Raw genomic sequence first — 19,076 nt, forward strand, 5'->3', positions numbered from 1 at the left:
GCGCGCCTACAAGTATAATAGTCTGACCGTACATATGCAAGTGATGCCCAAACTCGAAGGCGGGATATCTTTCTCCCCAGAATACACGGGAAAGGGTCACCACCATCAAATATGCGGCCAGTAATTGAATACTTTCTTTGCGTCGTGGCAACGCCACTGTTGAGCGAGTTCCCGCTTCACATTCTCGAGCTGGTCGATCAAAAGGACGGAATCACACCCACCCACGAAAGCATCTCGTACCAGAAGGACTCCGAGCATGGCGCCAGGCACTCGTCGGACTTCAACTCAGCACCGCATTGCACCAATGACAACAATGACCTCACTGGTGCGGACGCAAGCGGGCAGAGAAACGGGGCTTATCGAATCTTGTTGGCCATCGTTGCGGTTCCTCATCTTTACATGCTGTGGCGGGTCATTCCATTCACCTGCAAGATGCAGATCAGCAGGCATGAATCTTTGCTGTTCTAATGCTTTTACTGGATTTCGACTCTGGCCACAGCTGCTCGCCTCATGTACGGTCTCACTGCCTGCGCAAGGTTCTACGTCTATGTCGTTCGTCCTTGCTGGCTCCCCACAGGGACACGCCGCTCAGAGTACAAGTGTTCCATACATGCGGGGCGGGTTTGTCCTCGATGGTTTCGGTGTTGGGTATTGTTGTTGTCGGTTTCTTGGTTAAGATCTTGGTGTATGATAACCTGGTGAAACTGGCGGCCATCGTCCTTCATACTCAAGAGTGGAGTTCATTGGTGAATCTGCGCCCAGCGTGTGTATGACAGTTGGCATTCAGGTGGGTTGAGCGCGGAAACCCTGACTGTATCACACCAATGGAAACCGGGCGATCTTGGTATAGATGTCTTAGGCAGACTTAGGGGCACTTATGAAGAGGGATAGGTGGAACGTGGCGCTGAGCGAGGCAGCCAAAAAGACGTGGACCAAGGCCCGACAGTGTACCTACATCTTACAACTGAAGTAGCTCGAAGCCCGTAGATCCAAGGCAAAGGGACACAGTAGGCGAGTCTTCGGGCCTAGCGAGGCTGACGCAGCTGGCTGGTTATGGCTGGTAGGCTGTGGGAACGATTCTGCCATTTTCCTTGTGATTGGCACATACAGGCTCGATTTCAGATACATGATGCACGGAATACGGTCCTCGATCAACTGTAAAAAGTACAGTGCATATCGTAAGGGGCAGTGCCCTGTGCTATTGCGGGCGTCCAGGCAGGCGTCCAGGCACCGAATCGAGTAGCTTGTGCACAACTACGCCGTCCATATCACGGGAGATTCAGGTTCAGCCTTTTTCACCTGCCACCTCCGACGGCGTAATAACACGGGCCAAGTCAACAGCCGTTCCCCTTCAAAGACCTCGACCAGAGGGCTTCTTACCTGCCTTCTTGCCTGTGACGACCTCGCTCAGCCTTGGGCCGACCAGCATTTCGAGGATACCCAGCGCATTCGATTGAGGCTGTATTTATCAGCACCTGGTAGCCCTCCCCAAAACCGCCACTGTGAGATGCATCCCTCCGCATAGTGGCTGAGCCTGAGCTGGATTCAAAAGTTGCAAACAGCCTTGCAGTCTCGCCTGGGGCCAAGGGTCGGCCCGTCGCCCGCGTGAACGGAGTCCTGCGTTAAGGGCGCAGCGGCATCCCTTCTGACTGACTTCTGGCTGGTGTGACGGACCAACCAAGGACTGTGGCTCTGGTTCTGGGTTTGGGGCCAGTGTGCGGGCGGCTACCGATAGGACGTAGTACATGGCATATATGCCATCGCTCAAGCCCAATCCGGCGCCTCCTGTGCGACATTTTAGGCGCGTGGGCCACCCTCTCTCGCCTGGTACTTGTATCTGTGACCGTACAATGGAATTTGCAGTCTCCAGTGCAATGGCAGATAACGCCGACGGCCATCACGAGCCAGTAAGCGCCAACACATGCATGACCATTCGCACGGCGTAAGGGAAAAGGTCGTCCATCCAATGACCTTGGTGGCATACAGCACCTAGTCGCGTGATAAGGAAGCGGCTGAATTCAGTCTTTGGAGAAGTCCATTGGACTTTCCGGGGTCTGGAACGAGTCAAACCACAGTCGACGAGGATGAGGCTCCCGAGAAGTGTGCCACGTGCAGCCGTAGGAGCTTCCCCCTCATTTTATAAGGGCGCGTGCGACCGTCCACGCCTTCGATTGAGCCTAACGTTCGAAGATCAGTTTCGGTCTCGTCGCCAACCGACGCCCGACCATGGCTAGTCACCAATCCAGATGGCGCTGGAATGACATTCCAGACTATGAAAGAAGCCTCACCAAAGAAATCCTCGAGAAACGGTTGCGAGAGATGTTTGGGAACTACAAGTTTTTGGTCGAGGTGACTTGCGAGTCTCAACGGAAAGATATGACCCCTGGAGCTGACGGAACCAGCGCAAAGCATCGACATGGACATTCTGGGTGCCTGATGATCTCACCGTGGTGAGTAGAGAGTTATCCCCAGCCCTGCCATGTTCTCAGCCGAGTCACAGGAAGAGAAGATACGGCTGCAAAAGCCACACGCTTGACAAGCAATCAATTTTGTCACAGCGTCTCGTATACTTGTCCCCAAGCAAGGAACCAGGATGAGAAGGCGCCGAGAAATAATATTAGGACCCAATCGCAGTCTGCGTCCGCACGGTTGCTCAATTCCCTTCCCACCCTCTTTCCCTTGCACAACAAGGCAGACTTCGTGGTGGGGGGCGCAGACTCTCCCCCAGTGGTCAAGTGGCTTAGAAAGTCAGGATACACCACAAACATGCTCCCTGGATGGCAAAGGAGGCTGTGTCGAACTTATATATTCATCCCGTAACAACTTCTGTCAATTGCTATATTCTATCTCTTACACTGATGCCGCGACCAATTGGTTTCTCAGGGTCAAAGGCTATGTCGCTCGTTGATTTTCAGGAGTCGTGCGGCAGGGCACAGGAATACCCCCTCAACCTCCTAGATCCTGGGCCTCTTTACCCATCAGTCCAACGAGAATACCGTCAATCATTGGCCAGAAGGGCTCCTCAACTGTTTTGTGCAGATGGTGAAGCTGCCGTTGAGCTCTTCTATTATGATGACGCGCACGAGACCTTCGAAAGCGACGTCTCACATTCAGTCGACCAGCTGAGGCAACAACTGCCCAGCTCGTCTGGTCACGTCCGCCAAGATAGGCAATGTATGTTTGTCTTCGTTGGCGCTCGCAACTCTCGTGATGTATTGTACATCAGTCAGGATATGATGAAATGGATACTTTCATTCTTCCAAGTGCTACCCATCTTCCTGGAGTTTTTATTGGCGTTTGGTCAACAGCTGTATGCGGTAGACTCTCAATTCAGTGGCTTCAGGGAGGAAAAGCGGCTCGAGGCAGGCTGGCAGCGAGACCCCATCCCCGAGCTCGGCCGTTCCGGACAAGATTTTCGCATCTTCTACAACCTGAAATCGTTCGAGCGCAAGGACGGTTTACAATGGCCCTGGTCGAATCGGCAGACCGTCATCTTCCATTCATTCGACGTGCAGAATGGACATGCGTCATGGATCGTTCTCAAGGCAAATGGCGTTATACGCGAAAGGCTTAAAGAGGTGTCGACAACTCTGCTATCCCAGAACCCCGACATATATCTCAGCGTCGCCAAGAAATTCGCCAATTCGCTTGCTTGCCACTTTGTGATTGTCGAATGGTGTGGGGAGAACTGGAGGTGGTATATCAATTACATTGAAGAACAGCTCCATACACTCAAACGTCGCGCCTTGGTGGACAGAGTCCCGCCTGTAGCCACTCCCGCAAGCTCTTCAGAAACTGGTGCAGCAAGCGGCGAAGGGAACATGTCAGGCCCAAAGCGGACTTGGACGGCATTGCACGCCGCTCGCACTCGTACTGCTACCACCACCTCCCATACAGCGACCGGCACGAATCTTCCTCTCCCTGCGCGTCCTCTGCCACCTAGCGTTGCCATCGATATCCCGGAAGAACCGCAAGATCCTCCAAATCTTCCGCCTGAGTACGATCCCAAATATCAGAACTCAAGAGTGGATGAAGACCAGAAGGGGTATAGGATCGAAGAACTGCAAGAGGCGCAGGCTCTGGAAAGCCAGGTTAATGAAGCGGCATTGGTGCTCAAGAGCGACCTCGCTGTCCTCACTCAGATTGAAGATTTCTACCACCGGCTTGCCACGTCTCCAGACCTGGACCGTCTAGACAATGCAGTGTGTAAGAGCATGCGAGCGTCTGTAAGCCACTTTTTGCAGCGTGTCCGCTCCACGCGGAACGATCTTGAGATGCACCACAACAGGATCGACGCGATTTCCAGGCTGATTGCCGACTGCAAAAATCTCCTCTACGGGATGGTTGAATATCAAAGCATGCAGGCAAATAAGGCGTTTGCTCTGGAGGCACGCGCTTCAGCCAAACGCATGGAAGAGTTGACCGAACAAATGCAGGATCTGACCTTCAAAACCACGCTCGAGACTGTGTTGATGAGGATCATCACGGTAGTAACCGTGTTTTTCCTGCCCGCAACCTTTGTCTCAACCCTCATGTCGACGGATATCGTCCATTTCACCCCACAAGACTTCAAGATCACGTCCGGCAGCACTTCGCTGGGGGCCGTCAAGCTCTTTCTGTGCCTGACCCTCTCCTTGATGGCCGCCACTTTTGGATCTGGCTTTGCACTCTATTGGGGAGCCGTCCGTTACGGCACATAATCCTTTATGCGCGAATCGGCCCCGGAACGTGGCGATATGGTCCTCATCATTGACATCTACCTTAGAGCTTTTTCGTCTGCATGATTGTTGTATTTTACTCGGAGGATATGTGAGCGTATTGTCGTTGTGCACTTCCTGTTTGACTTGATGCCTTTTGCTTTCCGAGGCCTGTTTACGACTTTCTACGATATGACCTGCCCTTTGGGCACCCCAAAATGTCTGATTAGGATGTCAACATCGACCCCAATAGATTGCTGGAGGTGATCAGGTGTTCTATTACTGCAGTGGGATCTGCTGGACTTGTGCAATTTCGAGGTTTTGCTTTTGAGAGCTATGGTCGCGACTCGCGAGGCTGATATGTAACACAGAGCATTATCCGTCGTTGATTTCCTTGATATCCTTCCCGCCTTGGGCTAAAACCATCCAATTGGGGGGTTTCTTGCTAATTCGATTCCATGCTGCATGTTCATCTTGACTTTGATAAAGTTGCGGTCGGCGCGGTTGACTACGCGAAGCCCGTGCGCCGGGGAATTTAGCTGGGGGCGAGACGGGTTAAGGGCTCACGGGCCTCAGTGGGGGGTTGCCCTACAAGCATTTCCCGATGTACCGCATCTAACTCGCTAACTAGTCAAAAACTCTAGGTGTTTAGGGTTGTCTGGGGTTCGCGACGCCAGGCAAGTGTCAGGCAAGGAGCTGCAGTGTTGTAAGTTGTGTTGATGACTTCATCCTCAGCTCTCGCCCGCAACAGGTACGCCTTGCGCAGTGCCATCGCGGACTTGAGCTGCAGTGACCACCGAAGATCGAGTGTTGTTGGCATCTGCAAGGCGGGAAATGGGCAGGAAGACGTGATTCTGCCTTCGCTGTTGGCCATGGTCGACGCCTGAAGATTCCCATCCCTGGGGGGTCGCAGTCATGGCAGTGCTGCAAAAACGCCCAACCGGGCGAACAGGGCCATGAACGGTACCCCGCCTTGTTCCTAAGGCAAAGCTTGATCGAGGGGTTGCCGGCGTCAGGCTGGTTGGCAGACCTGCTCTGCGTTAACCGAGACTGGCCCAGTCACTGTCGCGCCGCATGCGCAGCTTAAGCCCATGAGGCTGTCGCCGAACCTCGAAGATGCCTCCTTCACTCTCCTTCTCGAATCTCTGCTTGGGTCATCGAAAGATCTGCGCGACCCAGCGCAGCAGCCTTTCAGAATCACTTTCTATGCCCTCCTGTCACCGTTCAGCAGTCACGCAATCCATCGGATGCGATGGCGCCAGAACAGGGCTCTCGCCTACTTGACCTGTTCACCGACCCTGAGATTCAGTCTTTTCTGAAATGGAAAGAAGCCAACAGTCGCCCGGGTATAACCTTCACAGACGATTCCTCCTATATGACCCGGAAATTCCTCCCGAATCAAGCGATCACCAAGTACTTCGACTGTGAGCAGGACAGTCAGCACTCAAAGATCAAGAAACTTGTCGCGGCAGCGACGAAATACTCAACGAAGCCTCCTCAAGACGTACGGGCTCTTGCGAAAAGCTATCCTAAGGTATTCACTATTCTGGTGATCATCGGCCAATCGCACCACATCGACGCCTTTGTCGGGCAGCGGGCGTTACAAGACGATAAACTACCTTATTCCCCCGACAAGCGAGACCTGTTTCCGAAACTCGCGGGCGGTACAACATTTTTCGAAGAGTTTTCCAAAATACAATGGGAATTCTGCGTGGATCCATTGAGCTACAGCTCTGGAGTTATATTCGAGAACGATAGGATTCTCCCAATCGCCTCCATGAAGAGAGTGGACACCACAAAAGGCTCAAGCGCCTCGGTCCACAAAATCACAATTCATAAAGAAGACGATGATTTGACGGGAAGCTCGGCTCCAGAAGAGGTAAATATATCCCAGTGTTTCTGTTAGCGGCATCGTCTAAGTTGGTCATAATAGGATTCGCACGAATACGTCGTAAAGTCCTACTATCCTCCTGATGGAGCAGAAAATTACTATTCCGCCGAGGTCGAAGCATTTCGGTCACTGAATAGCTTATCAGAACCCATACCGAACCTGATAGGCTTCTATGGGGCTTTCACTCAGAATCAAAGCCGTCACATCATCCTTCAGTATGCCAACGTTGGTACTTTGGAAGACTATTGGAAGCGTGTTACGCCTCCAAGACTGGGAGAGGACATAGTGGCCCTGTGGGAGAATATCCTCAAGCTTAGTGGCGCCCTCGTCCAGATACATTTGAATAGGAGTACCGACCTCGCGGGACGGCCACGAATATTCCAAGGGTGAGTTTTCAATTCCTGTCCGCAGCTTTGAGCCGCACAAAGAAGTGCTCAAGGGCTAATACCTCCACGAAAGCCGCCATGGAGATATCAAGCCGTCCAATGTCTTGGTCACGGGTGATATCGTTAGTAAGCCGTACGGAGTCCAGTTCATGCTCGCAGACTTGGGTTTAAGCCACTTCGAAGTCGTTGTGGAGGGTAAGGAAAGGAGCACTGAAGAGAGCAAAGGCGGCTCACAAGCTTACAGTGAGTCAATTTCCAACGAGGCTCGCGTTGAAAGTTACTGACAGCCCAGGTGCCCCGGAATTGAACTGCTCGATCAGGACACCCAGCGACAACATGTCCAAAGCCGAACAGAGTATTGACACCTGGTCTCTCGCCTGTGTCTTTAGCGAGTTCCACGCGTGGACCGTGGGTGGCAAATACGGGTTAGAGAAGTATCGTCAGGAGAGAATGAATGATAAGGAAGTTGGCGAAAACATGGGCGCTTGTTTCCATTGCAAATCCGGACGTCTCCTTCGGGCGGTGCAAAGCTGGCACGAATATTCCAAAAGAATATGCGCGACGGAGGACAGCATAACACCAATCTTGTGGGAAAAACTGCTCGAACACATGTTCGAGCACTCGCCACAAGTCCGCCTAGGAGCCCATCAAGTTCTCCACCGCTCTCAGGCTGTCATCAACGAAGCCCGGAACAAATCATCGTCCTCAACGGCAAGAGGGCCTCCTGGGCCTTCACCAAACGAGCAGAATGGTCCGCGACCATCGACACCGCCACAACTTCCCCGCGAGTTCTATTCACAGCCGGCTGTTCACAACTATCCCGAATACCCTTTGACCCCTCCTCACGATGATCGAATCGAGCTCCCTCATAATAAGGATTCCGACCACAGCCCCAGATTGGCCCAATGGGTTGCTAGAGGTGATACTGACAACACATCCTTGAAGAGACAAGACAATCGAGATTCAAACACGTCAATATATAGATATGGTCGAGATTCGTTCCCACATGGGAACGGAGGTGATTCCACTGGAACAGAGTCTCACAGCAAATACCATGATACTATGAAGATGCGCCTGCACGACAGGCCAGGGACAGAAGCGTTGACATCGCGAAGCGCCGACACAATCCCCAAAACCTCTGACTTTCACTCCCCAATTAAGCACAGCCTCACCACGCCGTCGGATAGCTTCAGCCACCGTCAGCAAACTCCAGTCTCCGACATGGAACACAACTCGGAGTTTGTAGAACGTTTCGCCCAGATGACGATGAAAGGCAAAGAAAAAGCTGCCGACAAGGCGCACTCACACAGTCGGTCACACAGCAGCACACACAACAGAACTCCAGAAAAGGTGTTGAGTGTCGACGACTTGAATGACTGGGTACAGCAGACAGAGGCAGCGGCCAAAAGAGCAATCTTCCATCGGCCAGAAATCACCCCCCTTCCGCACGAGAATGAGTTGATTGGCCAGCTGAGGAGTCGGGATCACGTATGTCTCTGCCTTTCTAACTTGTGGCGTCACGCATACTTACGCAGACATAGATCTTTATCTTAGACGACGGCGAAAGTATGACTCCTTACTGGAACGATGTTACCAAGCTCTACAGCAACCTGATCAGTCTGATCAAAAGAAAGAAACTGGATCCCAACGGAAGCGAGCTACGGTTCATCATATCCGACGAAGGGAAAGAAAACTTTCACACTACCAAGCTCAAGAATATGGTCAGACGCAAGACAGAAAAGCTCAACGGTGAATCCGACTTTGCCCACCGTCTCGACGAGATTCTGCAGAGGACCCAGAAGAAGTTAACCAAGGATTTGGACATGAGGCCGATCAGCCTATATGTCTTTACCGATGGCAAATGGCAACCAGGAATTCGTCAGCTGGACGCCGTTGCGCGTTCTATCCAAAGACTGGTGAACCTCCTCGAGGAGAAGGGTATGAAGGAGCAGATGGTAGGCATCCAATTCATCAGGTTCGGCAATGACGAGGAGGGCATGGAAAGACTCAGATGGCTTGACGAGGAGCTGAAAGGAGACTACAGGCTGGCCAGGGACATCTGCGACACGACGCCTGCCGACGGAAATGTGTGGAAGATGCTGCTTGGGAGCATCAATGGGTATTGGGACGCTGACCTAGAGAGTCAGGATCAGCCGTGATGGCGTCCTGATGCTCCGTTGAGCATACCGTTGCAAGGGACCATGGTACCAAATCGACTGGGGCATATCTGGGCCGCCGCAATCTCATGCGTCAACAGCTGCTCATCTGTGTCTCACGCCCTCTACATGAGATTCCAACGTCCCCTTCTTCCGAATTCAGCCATTGACGTTGGTCAATGATCGGGTTCGGGTAGACCACCCATCAATGCACAAGAACCAGTCTCTGGATGATGACTTTCTCGCGATGAATTCAATTTGGACATACACAGCGCATTTCTACCAATCGGCCCATCGATGTCGATCCTAGAATACTCGGGAGCTGACGCTGTGCGAATGCGTCCAACGGACACCCGGCCGATGATGCCGAGCCAGGAACGAATATATGGCACCTGCATGGACACGGGGTCTCACTCATTCTGCTTACGCTGTCCTCCCGATCCCCTCTCACGCTGACGCATTGGCTCGCGAATTTGTGAGTAGTCTACTTCTCAGGCACTGTTACATTCATGAACACTGCGGGCGGCGCCCAGGCGGAAGGTGTTTTCTCGCATCGCCACGGGGTTTGGGAAATGTTCGACATGGATCCTTCAATTAATTTCTCGTCCCCAATATCGGCAGACTTGCACCGCTCGATGGCGACACGATCAGAAATGTGTCGGACGAACTGGTTTTGGAAATAGTGGTTTCGAGTTTTGATATAGGGCCGAAGGTTCAATACTTGCGTGGAGCAGGTCATCTGGAGCCAGATCCTAGACAGCTTTGCGATGTCGACTAAAGGATAGGATGGGCGCTTACAGGCTGCGACTTTCGTGGGCGTTACGCGGTCAATTGTCAACGTCTGAACATCGTGGACGAGGACCAATGGGTTGGATCATCTGGGAACCCGGACTACGGGGAACTTGGGGTGCTACATAAATGGGTTGGAGCGTTCTAGGGTGACGACAAATCTAGATTTTTCTTCAGAAGGGAAACCTCTTATTCCAGAACCGAGGGCTTTGTCCAGGTTGTTAATGACAATCAATCACTGGGGGAGGCTGGTCGACGATACTCGTCCTTGTGATGTAGGGACAAACAGGCCTGGGCCATCCTCAGTTTAGACAGACAGTTAGTCGAACTTTGTATAATTCTCCCCCAAGCAGTTCAGAGCGTGCTATACTTCCACCGCCTCTTGAAGCTGTCGACCACCGCGCGACTTTCGACCAGCACGCCCAGTTCCTGGCTCGTCCTCCAGCTCGCAGCGTCCATGTTGCCGCTGCCCAACAGGATCCTCTCGTCGTCGACGATGGTCACTTTGGCGTGCAGCTTGACGGGGACCGCGTCGAGGTCCCGCTCTGCGTCGGTCTCCTGCAATCCCCGTCGCGGCGGCCGCGGCGGTACACCCGGCGCGTCGTCCGGGTCTTGGTCGTCGAAGAAGACGACGTCCAGCAGCGCGGCCGCCGCTCCCGATCGCAGGGCCCCGTCCCGGAGTTTGCGGACACAGCGTGGTGTCGTCGTGCCGGCCGTGACGACCTGCTCCGCGGTCATCAGGTCGCGGTTCGTCCATACGCAGACCCGGACGCCCCTCCCGAGCGCACCGAGCAGGCACTCCAGCACCGTCGGCTCGGTCAGGTTGGGCGTGAGCATGACGATGCGGGACCGCGCCGTGCGGAGCAGGTGCTGTGTGGCCTCCAGCAGCGGCGTGGGCGGGAATGGGAGCGGGCCTGCGTCCGGGATGCACGGGAGACAGCGGCCCAGGAGGACGCGCGGGTGGAGGTGGTTGGGAAGGGTGGCGGGGGTGTGTGGCGACGGTAGGAGAGTTGTTGGAGCGGTTGCGGTGGTGGCAGAGGTGGTCGAAGAGGCAATAGTCTGATCTGCAACGGCGTCGAGTAAGCGACGGGCAGCGGCAGCCTCAGGAGAGGGCCGAGGTGGAAGAGGCCTCCCTTCCTCCCAGAAGTCGGCGTGGAAGCGCAGCAGGTGGTCAACCACGGGACCCGTGAACGACAGGGCCACCTCGAACCACCGCTCCCACGAGACATTGCACGACGGGAAGATGGCCACTTTGCGATCCACGATCACGTACTTCGGGTGGACGATGCCCCAGGGCCAGAAGAACTTGCGCACGACCCGCAGATCCAGACCCTTGATCTCCTCGGGCTCGGGGAGGCCCAGCTTCCCCCAGCTTGCGGGGTCGTAGACCTGACCGGCCGCGGGCGTCGGCAGGAGCATGTTCCGCGCCAGCGAGCTCGAGGAGAAACATATCTGCACGGAGACTTTCTGGGACGCTGCCCCCGGTGGCGGTAGTGATGACGAGGACGGTGTCGACGAGGCCAGCACACGCCGCGACAGGTCCTTGAGCGCCTCGCAGAGGAGGTCGCGGGTCGCGGACGCCGTCGCCCAGAAGCACGTCACCAGCACGACCTCGGAGCGCGCGGCGCGGATGGCGGGGAGGATTGTGGACTGGTAGATGCTGGCGCCCGTGCCCGTGGTCAGGGATTCAAGGTCGGGGACGCTGAGAGCGCGGCGTCCCTGTGAGACTTCGTCGATGTAGCTCGGATCGAAGCCCGCGGGAGGAGCCGCCATCTGCTGCTCTCGCTCGTGCGGCATCTGCATCAGGGGCTCCTCGGCCTCCATGGGCGGAGGGGCACGATCGAAGCGGTCGGCAAGGCCGTCTTATTATCCTTGCAGACGCACCCCCCCCCTTGCCTGTGAAGCTCGGTAACTGGCCAATCCGATTCCCGGGAAAATCCCAGATCTCGAGCCAGGGGTTAGAGTGAGGGATCGAGCCAACGGCTGGTAAAGCGACGTGGTCGTGGCGAGTAAGAACTACATGGACCCGGTCGGGCCACTGCACAACATTTGCCCCGTTTCTCCCTAGATCTCGTCAATTGGTCAGGAGCTCCAAGGGTCAACGAAAGTGGTAGGGATGTGGTACTTGGACTTTTGTAGTTAAGCTGCAGGATCAGAGACGTCGGAATGCATGCTCGATTCGGACCAGTCCATCAGTCAAAGAAATAACGCGACGCGGATACGGCTATGAATGACTAAGCACGATTGGTTACGGCGTGGCGCTTCGAGCCAGGCAGGATCAGGCACAAGGGTGTATGTTATATTGGTCCATGCAATGGTACTTCGCCGTGATCCCTGGAATAGGGATGAAAAGGGGGTGATGGCCAAAAGCAGATGGAGCTCGTGTAGAAATAGTGGAAAGAGAGAGATATGTATGATCACCAGGCAGCCCAGCCGTAAGCATCACTTCACTCGTAGACCTCCACCACCTTGACTCTCACGCCCTTGGAGTCCAACTTCGGACTCGGCAGAAAGAAATCATGCTTCAACTCCACATCCGACTTATCCGTCTCGAACAATTCAAACCAGAATCGTCGGAAAAGAGCCGCCATGAGAAGGAACAGTTCAGCGTAGGCCAAGCTGGGAAGAAAGTCCTAGGTTAGCTTCGACTAAAATGCAGCGAGCGGTGGTGCGAGGGGACATGATACATACTTTATCCCGAGGCAGCTCCTGCTCCCTTTCCCAAAGCCGACAAAGTAGCGATCAAGCGGCGACCCATTGGGTGCTTTGGGGTTCCCGAGCCACCGTTCTGGAATGTATGAATGGGAGTCGGGGAAGATAGCCTCGTCATGATGGACATCCACAATCGACATGCCGACCACCGTTCGTGGGGGGATGGTCCACTGCTTGTACTGAAGCGGTTGGTTGAGCACCCGAGGATTCCGGGCAGAAATGCCATAAGAGAGGCGGACGGCTTCGGTGATGCAGGCCCGCAGGTATGGCAGCTTTTCGACTTCCAGCAGATCGGGGATGGAGGCTGCGTCGGGCATCACTTGGACAATCTCTTCGTGAAGCCGCTGGTAAATCTTGGGGTTGTTCACGATGTGGAATGACGCCACGCTCAATGCCCAAGCAGTCGTCTCGAGGCCACCTCCGATGACCGTTTGGGCTTCGTCTGCCATGCGGCGGTTCCCCTTGTCCTCGGGCGGGAGAGCACTTTGCAGCAAGTCGTGGAAGATTGTGCGATGGGAAAACTTGCCCTCTCCCAGTCCATCCCCTTCAGTCAGCCGTTTGATCATATTCCGCAGATCCTATGTGAAGCGTTTAGTGGAAGCCAATTCGTGACCACCAGATTCGCCCAACTCACAACCTGAAGCCGGAGTAAGCTCCCCAGAGCTGGCTGCATTTTCCGAACAAGACCATGAGGAAGAGAATTCAAGAGCTTATGCCCCTCTTAGCATTCGTGGATCAGAGGGCGTGGTGAATTAACAACTCACCGGGTGAAACCACGGAAACTGAACTGCAACATGGCCAAACTCACCGACGGCCATGAACGCAGCGTGGAAGGATTCTGAAAAATCTGGAGAATCCAAGTGATTATAGCAGATGCCAAAGGAGTATTCTGTGATGATGTCGCCCGCAAAAGCTGGAAATGCCTCGCTCAGGACCACTGGAGCGTCCTTCGCCTTGTACTCGCGGACCTTCTTGCTCAGCAGCTCAACTTTCTGGCGAATCACTGGCTGAAAATCCACAATTGACCGTTTGGAGAAGCTAGATCTCCGTCAGTATCTCCTTGGCTCGTGTCCAAAGAGCCACCGTTCTCGAGACGAAGTGTGCATCGTGCAAAGACTCACAAAGGATTGAGGGCGGCACGGCGACGACGATGTAGAGCAAAATCTGCAGTAGTGATGATGGAGCCATGGTTCCCAAACCTTCCAGCCGCCCAGTCATGCTTATCCACCCGGGGGACTTTGACATATAGTTCGTCGAAGAAGTCACTGTCCTTGATATGGAGCTCATCTGGTGCGACTCGAACAATAGGCCCTTGAGATCAATCAGTTGGCCACTCTGGAGTTATGCAAACTGTACCAGAGGTTGGCCTACCATATTCCCGATGCATCTCATCTATCCTCCGGGAATACTGGCCCTTCAGGACGACCTCGTAGTAGAGTTCGTACCATCGTGATAAGGCGGCGGCTTTCGGTCCAGGGAATTTTGCAAGCGGCGAGAGGTACAGCCGATTCACAGCCAGCGACACGAGATACAGGAGCCATGTGGTGACTAGGACGGCAAGAGGTGCTGTCAGGGAGGCCTTGGGCAGAATCTCGAAGTATGATGAGGCCATTGCTCAAGATTCGCAGAGGAGACCAAGCAGGATTGATGGAGACGGGCGGAGAGGTACAGCATGGGCCCAGTTGCGACAAGGTGAACCAGAAACGAGATGAGCCGATTGCTTGCAGTGCGGCGTGGACATGTGGATTGAAGTTGATGTTTAGCCTGCTCTCGATGCAGACGGCTGCAGACAGCTACAGACCACATGGAGAGCTGGCACCAATGGATGAACATGGCCAGTTCTCGCGTACATGTCGCCTGTAAGGCGCCCATAAGGAAGGACAGTTGGTGGGCGTCCGGGAGCCAGACATGCGCCTAAGGGCTTAACGAAGCACTAACCGGCCGCCGCCAGTCCTCCCCCAACGGCACCAAACTTAGTCCGCAGTAGTTAAGGCTGGGCGGACCGCTCCGTGCACTTCAGCAACCTGAGTGCACTACCCAGGTACCTTTTCGTGCACCGTCGTCGCCCTACATATGCTCTCTACGGCCCGTTGTTCCACGACATTCCCCGCCGCCGTTCGAATCATCCTGCCTCCACAGCAGTGAGCAAGGCTGCGCTAACACTCGACATGAGTGACACCACCAACCAAACCCCAGAACACTCGTCGGCGCCGGGAGCAATAGTTGAACAGCCAGCTGCGCCGGACCCAGATGCTGAGATCCAGCCAGACGTGAGACAGGCCACATCGCTCTTACCTCCTCCCATCGCCATCACCATAGTCTCTAACGCTTGATTGCGCCTGTTAGTCAAACGAAACGAGCGACGTAGACTCCACATTGGGCGACGACCTCTCAGTCACCAGCACATCTCTCGCCTCCTCCATATACAACTATCCTTACGAACACGGCAGACGATACCACGCCTACCGCCAAGGCGCATACACCCTACCAAACGATGAGACGGAGCAAGCGCGGCTTGACCTCCTCCACCACGTCTTCCGACTGACTCTCGATGGCCGACTCTTTCGCGCCCCGATCTTAGCGAGTCCGCAGCGGGTGCTCGACTTCGGCACGGGGACGGGCATCTGGGCCGTGGATTTTGCGGACGAATTCCCCATGGCCATGGTCATCGGCACGGACCTCAGCCCCATCCAGCCGGACGTGGTGCCCCCGAACGTGAGGTTCTACGTCGACGACGTCGAGAGCGACTGGGTCGAGGCCAGCACCGAGGCCGAGAGGTACGACTTCATCCACGGGCGCACCATGGTCGGCAGCATCGAGGACTGGGACCGGCTGTACCAGCAGGCGCTGCGGTCCCTGAATCCGGGAGGCTGGCTCGAGATGCAGGAGTACGAGACGTGGCTCAAGTCGGACGACGACCCGGAGCTCGCCCGGGCGCCGTACCTCAAACGGTGGCAAGACGAGGTGAACCAGGCCAGCAGAGTGTTCGGCAAGGACCTCGACGTGGCCAAAGAGCAGAGGCAGCGTTTGGTCGATGCGGGCTTCGTCGACATCCGAGACGACGTCTACAAGGTAAAGTTGCTTCCCTCTCCCCCATATCCCGTTATTCCCACCCCCCCCCCTTCTCACCCTGCCGGTATTGGCCAGCTAACCGACGTCTCTCACACACGACCAAGGTCCCCGTTGGGCCGTGGCCGCGCGATCCCAAGCTCAAGGTCCTGGGCAAATACCAGCTCCCGCAGGTCTGTTCGGCCATCGAGCCTTTCGCCCTGGGCTTCCTCACCCGCTACCTGGGCTGGACCGAGGACGAGTGCCGCGTGCTCGTTGCGCACGTCATCCGGGAGTTGCAGGATTCCCAGAACCATCTCTACGTCAACTTCCATTTCGTCTACGGGCGGAAGCCGGGGGGCTAGGAACCAATGTGGCCACAGGAAGTTTGTAATAAAAAGTTATCCCTCCTACCCCTTTTTCTCCTTTATGGGAGTGTGTGGGGGGTTTCTTTTTCACCTTGATTTTGGCAAGTCTTTTAATTACGTGGATACCCTAACGTGATGGTGCTGTTTATGTTCACAGAAGAAATGATTGTTCTTCGTAATGGTGTTGGGATCTGCAACGTACCCAGCAGTCTCCCCTTGCCGGGAGCGTGGATTAAATACACGTACCGAGCACCCTTCACGGTACATACAGGCCTGAGCGCGAGGGAAACCTCATACTCTGTTTTTTCCGTGGATTACTCTGGCAAGCTACATACGACTTCCATCAAAAGCTCGAGTCATTTCGTGGTGAGTTCCCTGCGATGAGGCACACATAGCCATCTAGGAGGTGATGGATGGACGTTGTCCCTAGCACAGGCTGAGATCCCTATGGAGTCATCCATGCAAGTACGAAAGACCTCTGAAAAGTCAACCTCCTCTACGCTGCGGGCTGAATACTCAATCCGAAGTGACCTGCGACAGGGCGTGTCCGAGGTTCCGCTCCGTCTCTCCATCCTGCTGCAACCCGGCGGCGAAGAGGTTCTTCACTCGGCGCTGGGTCTCGGGGGTGTCGACACAGCGGCCAAAGAGGAGGCCCGACTCGTGCAGGTCGGCGAAATTGGCCACGCCGGCGCGCTGGTTCACGACCCGCTTGACGCCCTCGAGCGGGAAGGTGTCGAACCCGGCGATCCGGCGCGCGAGGGTGTCGACAAACCGGTCCAGCTCGGCGTCCGGCACGGCGCGGTTGACCCAGCCGTACAGCTCGGCGGTGGACGCGTCAAAGTCGTCGCTCCCCAGCACGATCTCCAGGGTGCGCGACCGGCCGCACAGCCGGGGCAGCCACTCCAGAGCCCCTCCGCCGGGGGCCACGCCCGCGCCGACCTCGGGCTGGCCCAGGACGGCCTTCTCGCGGCTGGCGAAGCGCATGTCGCAGGCCAGGACGAACTCGCTGCCGATGCCGCGCACGCGGCCGCGGATCGAGGCGATGCTGGCGACGCGCAGGTTGCTGAGCCGGTGCACAAAGGTCGGCCAGTCGCCCCTCACGGGAGCGTATCCCGGGATGTCGACCCCGGCCGCGGGCCAGGCCATGTCGTAGTGCGCGCAGAAGTACTCGGGCACGTCGCTGTCAAAGACGACCACGCGCACGTGTGGGTCCTTTTCGAGAGCGTCGAGCAGCAGTCGCAGGCTGGCGTACACGTGCGGATCGAATATATTGAGCGGGGGGTTGCTGATGGTGGCTCGCCAGTAGGCAGGAGAAACCTTGGTGATCCGAACAACGTTCTTTGTAGCCATGTCGCTATGATTTCCACGTCCTTCCCTGAGATGTAGGAAGATAATGAGCGATTTCCTCGGACTGGAGATGAGAACAGTCATGGCATGAACCACATGCTTTATACCCTCGAAATTTGGTCGACCTCTTCCAAGGTGGTTGCTTGTTTGTCGGTAACAGACATTTGGATCCACAATGGTTTTGGAATCATGTACGGCCTAGTTCTCTGAAATCAGCACACGCAGACAGTCAGAATCACTCCATACATGCCTGAATCCTGCCGAATTGGGTACCCAGACGTCAGCCTTGTGCAGCTTCTGGCCGCCGAATAAGGAAACTCGTGGTCAGTCTTATGCAGGGCCTTCCACGTCCAGATCTCATACATATCCTTTTCACAAAAGTTATTTTCCGTCCCCCTTTAGATTGGTAGGTCCGTTCGATCAATGTGGCAGGAGAAGATCTTTCAAAGTTGCTCTGACTGTGTCTGGGCCCGATGCCTAAAGGGCATCGTCATTCTGTCGCAGAGTCGTCGGACCAGATCGTCCGTGTCTTCGGTTGGCGGCAAGGAAGCATCGATCACATCAACATCTCCTCACTGCTTTTGGCTGTCGGCGCAGCCTAGGCTACATGATGGATGTTGCCCCCGGGATCCTTGCCTCCTGCAAGCCTGGGGACAGTGAACTGCCGAAACTAGAAGACCAAGTATGTTGGTGGAGATAGGACCACGTGATCAGGCCTCAAACATATGGCGTGCAGAGGAGTCGTCTTCCCAATTGATACAGCAACTCCCTCACATAAGCCGCCAGCTTCTTAAGGAGTGGGCTCTGTGATGGTGCTGAGCCACGACCGAAGGTGGAAACTCTGGGTTTCGACCTCGACACTGACTTTCCCAACCCGGAAGCCCGCGCGTGACATACGTTTTTGCAGTTGTTAGCACCCCAAAAGTTCAATCGCATCATCGTCTGCTTGGATGAACACGCCGCTTTTCCCTGTCACTTTCGACCGCCTGTCACAAGTAGTATTCCCCAATCTTGACAGGAGCCTGGACGCTAGGCCAAACATTCGGTCACACGTGGCTGGAGCCGACGAAAGGTGGTCAAGGTCAATAGCGCGAAGCGATGGAGAATCACCAAGCAGAGGGCCACCTCTTGAGATGTGGATGTGGCAATACGAACCACAGCAACAGCATCAATTTAAGCGACGACGGGCGGCTCGAAGTATGGTAGAATGTTTTGTTCCAAACAGGCATTTGCTGCCTTGGAAGCCGTCCGGCCAGCTGCACAGTGAAGTAATCGCACGTCCTTGGCTCGATCGTTTGGACAAGAGACGGGCTCGACAGATGGCTCGGTCGCCAGCTATAGCACCTCGTCTCCGTCAATCTCGAGGTGTGTAACCGAGCTCAGCGACAGCACCTTGATGTGGTACCGGAGGTTCCGGTGCACCTCGAATTCAGCTGGACACGAGGTCTGAGGACTCTCAATGGTCTTGGCCGTGCGTACCGAGGTTTTCGTTAAACCGGCGCAGGCATCGGGAACATACAGGGCCACAGACAGTGGTCGCAGTGTCATTGTGTAGAACACTTCAAGATACAAGATTGACACAGTGCGAGAGTCAAGTCTGAAAATGACACCAACGCTGACAAAGCAATGACGGACGAAAAGGAGTCGGCGCCACCCTGTTGAGGAACAAGACTTCGAGGGAA

The 19,076-nt window shown here is 55.2% G+C and overlaps 7 protein-coding genes across 7 annotated transcripts; 4 read left to right on the plus strand and 3 right to left on the minus strand.

Annotated features, from left to right (window-relative positions):
- Positions 1–111: 111 nt before the first annotated feature.
- PV07_11943 (uncharacterized protein) lies at positions 112–468 on the plus strand (the record flags this gene model as incomplete). The annotated part of the gene is made up of 1 exon (XM_016399420.1): positions 112–468. One exon carries the CDS (start codon positions 112–114, stop codon positions 466–468), a length of 357 nt encoding a protein of 118 aa, XP_016243982.1.
- A 1,758-nt stretch (positions 469–2,226) lies between these two features.
- PV07_11944 (uncharacterized protein) lies at positions 2,227–4,700 on the plus strand (the record flags this gene model as incomplete). Its single annotated transcript, XM_016399421.1, has 3 exons — positions 2,227–2,349; positions 2,403–2,450; positions 2,916–4,700. The coding sequence occupies 3 exons, from the start codon at positions 2,227–2,229 to the stop codon at positions 4,698–4,700; spliced, it is 1,956 nt and encodes a 651-aa protein (XP_016243983.1).
- Positions 4,701–5,949: 1,249 nt separating this feature from the next.
- Positions 5,950–9,133, plus strand: PV07_11945 (uncharacterized protein; the record flags this gene model as incomplete). The annotated part of the gene is made up of 5 exons (XM_016399422.1): positions 5,950–6,576; positions 6,631–6,974; positions 7,048–7,217; positions 7,267–8,462; positions 8,516–9,133. 5 exons carry the CDS (start codon positions 5,950–5,952, stop codon positions 9,131–9,133), a joined length of 2,955 nt encoding a protein of 984 aa, XP_016243984.1.
- Positions 9,134–10,057: 924 nt separating this feature from the next.
- PV07_11946 (uncharacterized protein) lies at positions 10,058–11,896 on the minus strand. The gene has a single exon (XM_016399423.1). The coding sequence runs from the start codon at positions 11,741–11,743 to the stop codon at positions 10,274–10,276; it is 1,470 nt and encodes a 489-aa protein (XP_016243985.1). The 5' UTR covers positions 11,744–11,896; the 3' UTR covers positions 10,058–10,273.
- Positions 11,897–12,220: 324 nt separating this feature from the next.
- PV07_11947 (uncharacterized protein) lies at positions 12,221–14,362 on the minus strand. Its single transcript, XM_016399424.1, has 6 exons — positions 14,003–14,362; positions 13,753–13,942; positions 13,396–13,669; positions 13,266–13,340; positions 12,611–13,209; positions 12,221–12,538 (listed from the first exon to the last, which is right to left on the minus strand). Exons 1-6 carry the CDS (start codon positions 14,241–14,243, stop codon positions 12,367–12,369), a joined length of 1,551 nt encoding a protein of 516 aa, XP_016243986.1. The 5' UTR covers positions 14,244–14,362; the 3' UTR covers positions 12,221–12,366.
- A 437-nt stretch (positions 14,363–14,799) lies between these two features.
- Positions 14,800–16,083, plus strand: PV07_11948 (uncharacterized protein; the record flags this gene model as incomplete). The annotated part of the gene is made up of 3 exons (XM_016399425.1): positions 14,800–14,901; positions 14,978–15,703; positions 15,808–16,083. The coding sequence occupies 3 exons, from the start codon at positions 14,800–14,802 to the stop codon at positions 16,042–16,044; spliced, it is 1,065 nt and encodes a 354-aa protein (XP_016243987.1). The 3' UTR covers positions 16,045–16,083.
- Positions 16,084–16,218: 135 nt separating this feature from the next.
- Positions 16,219–19,066, minus strand: PV07_11949 (uncharacterized protein). The gene is made up of 2 exons (XM_016399426.1): positions 17,645–19,066; positions 16,219–17,592 (listed from the first exon to the last, which is right to left on the minus strand). Exon 2 carries the CDS (start codon positions 17,476–17,478, stop codon positions 16,564–16,566), a length of 915 nt encoding a protein of 304 aa, XP_016243988.1. The 5' UTR covers positions 17,479–17,592; positions 17,645–19,066; the 3' UTR covers positions 16,219–16,563.
- Between the last annotated feature and the right edge of the window lie 10 nt (positions 19,067–19,076).

Source organism: Cladophialophora immunda (assembly GCF_000835495.1).
Source record: "Cladophialophora immunda strain CBS 83496 unplaced genomic scaffold supercont1.7, whole genome shotgun sequence".
NCBI classification, from domain to species: Eukaryota; Fungi; Ascomycota; class Eurotiomycetes; order Chaetothyriales; family Herpotrichiellaceae; genus Cladophialophora; species Cladophialophora immunda.

Bases quoted from the DNA above. Each gene is read 5' to 3' on its own strand.
- PV07_11946 (XM_016399423.1), bottom strand. From the start codon at position 11,743: ATGGAGGCCGAGGAGCCCCTGATGCAGATGCCGCACGAGCGAGAGCAG.
- PV07_11947 (XM_016399424.1), bottom strand. From the start codon at position 14,243: ATGGCCTCATCATACTTCGAGATTCTGCCCAAGGCCTCCCTGACAGCA. The intron at 13,670-13,752 runs GTGAGTCTTTGC...ACGGAGATCTAG, and splicing joins CGTGCCGCCCTCAATCCTTT to CTTCTCCAAACGGTCAATTG. The intron at 13,341-13,395 runs GTGAGTTGTTAA...GAGGGGCATAAG, and splicing joins AGTTTCCGTGGTTTCACCCG to CTCTTGAATTCTCTTCCTCA.
- PV07_11949 (XM_016399426.1), bottom strand. From the start codon at position 17,478: ATGACTGTTCTCATCTCCAGTCCGAGGAAATCGCTCATTATCTTCCTA.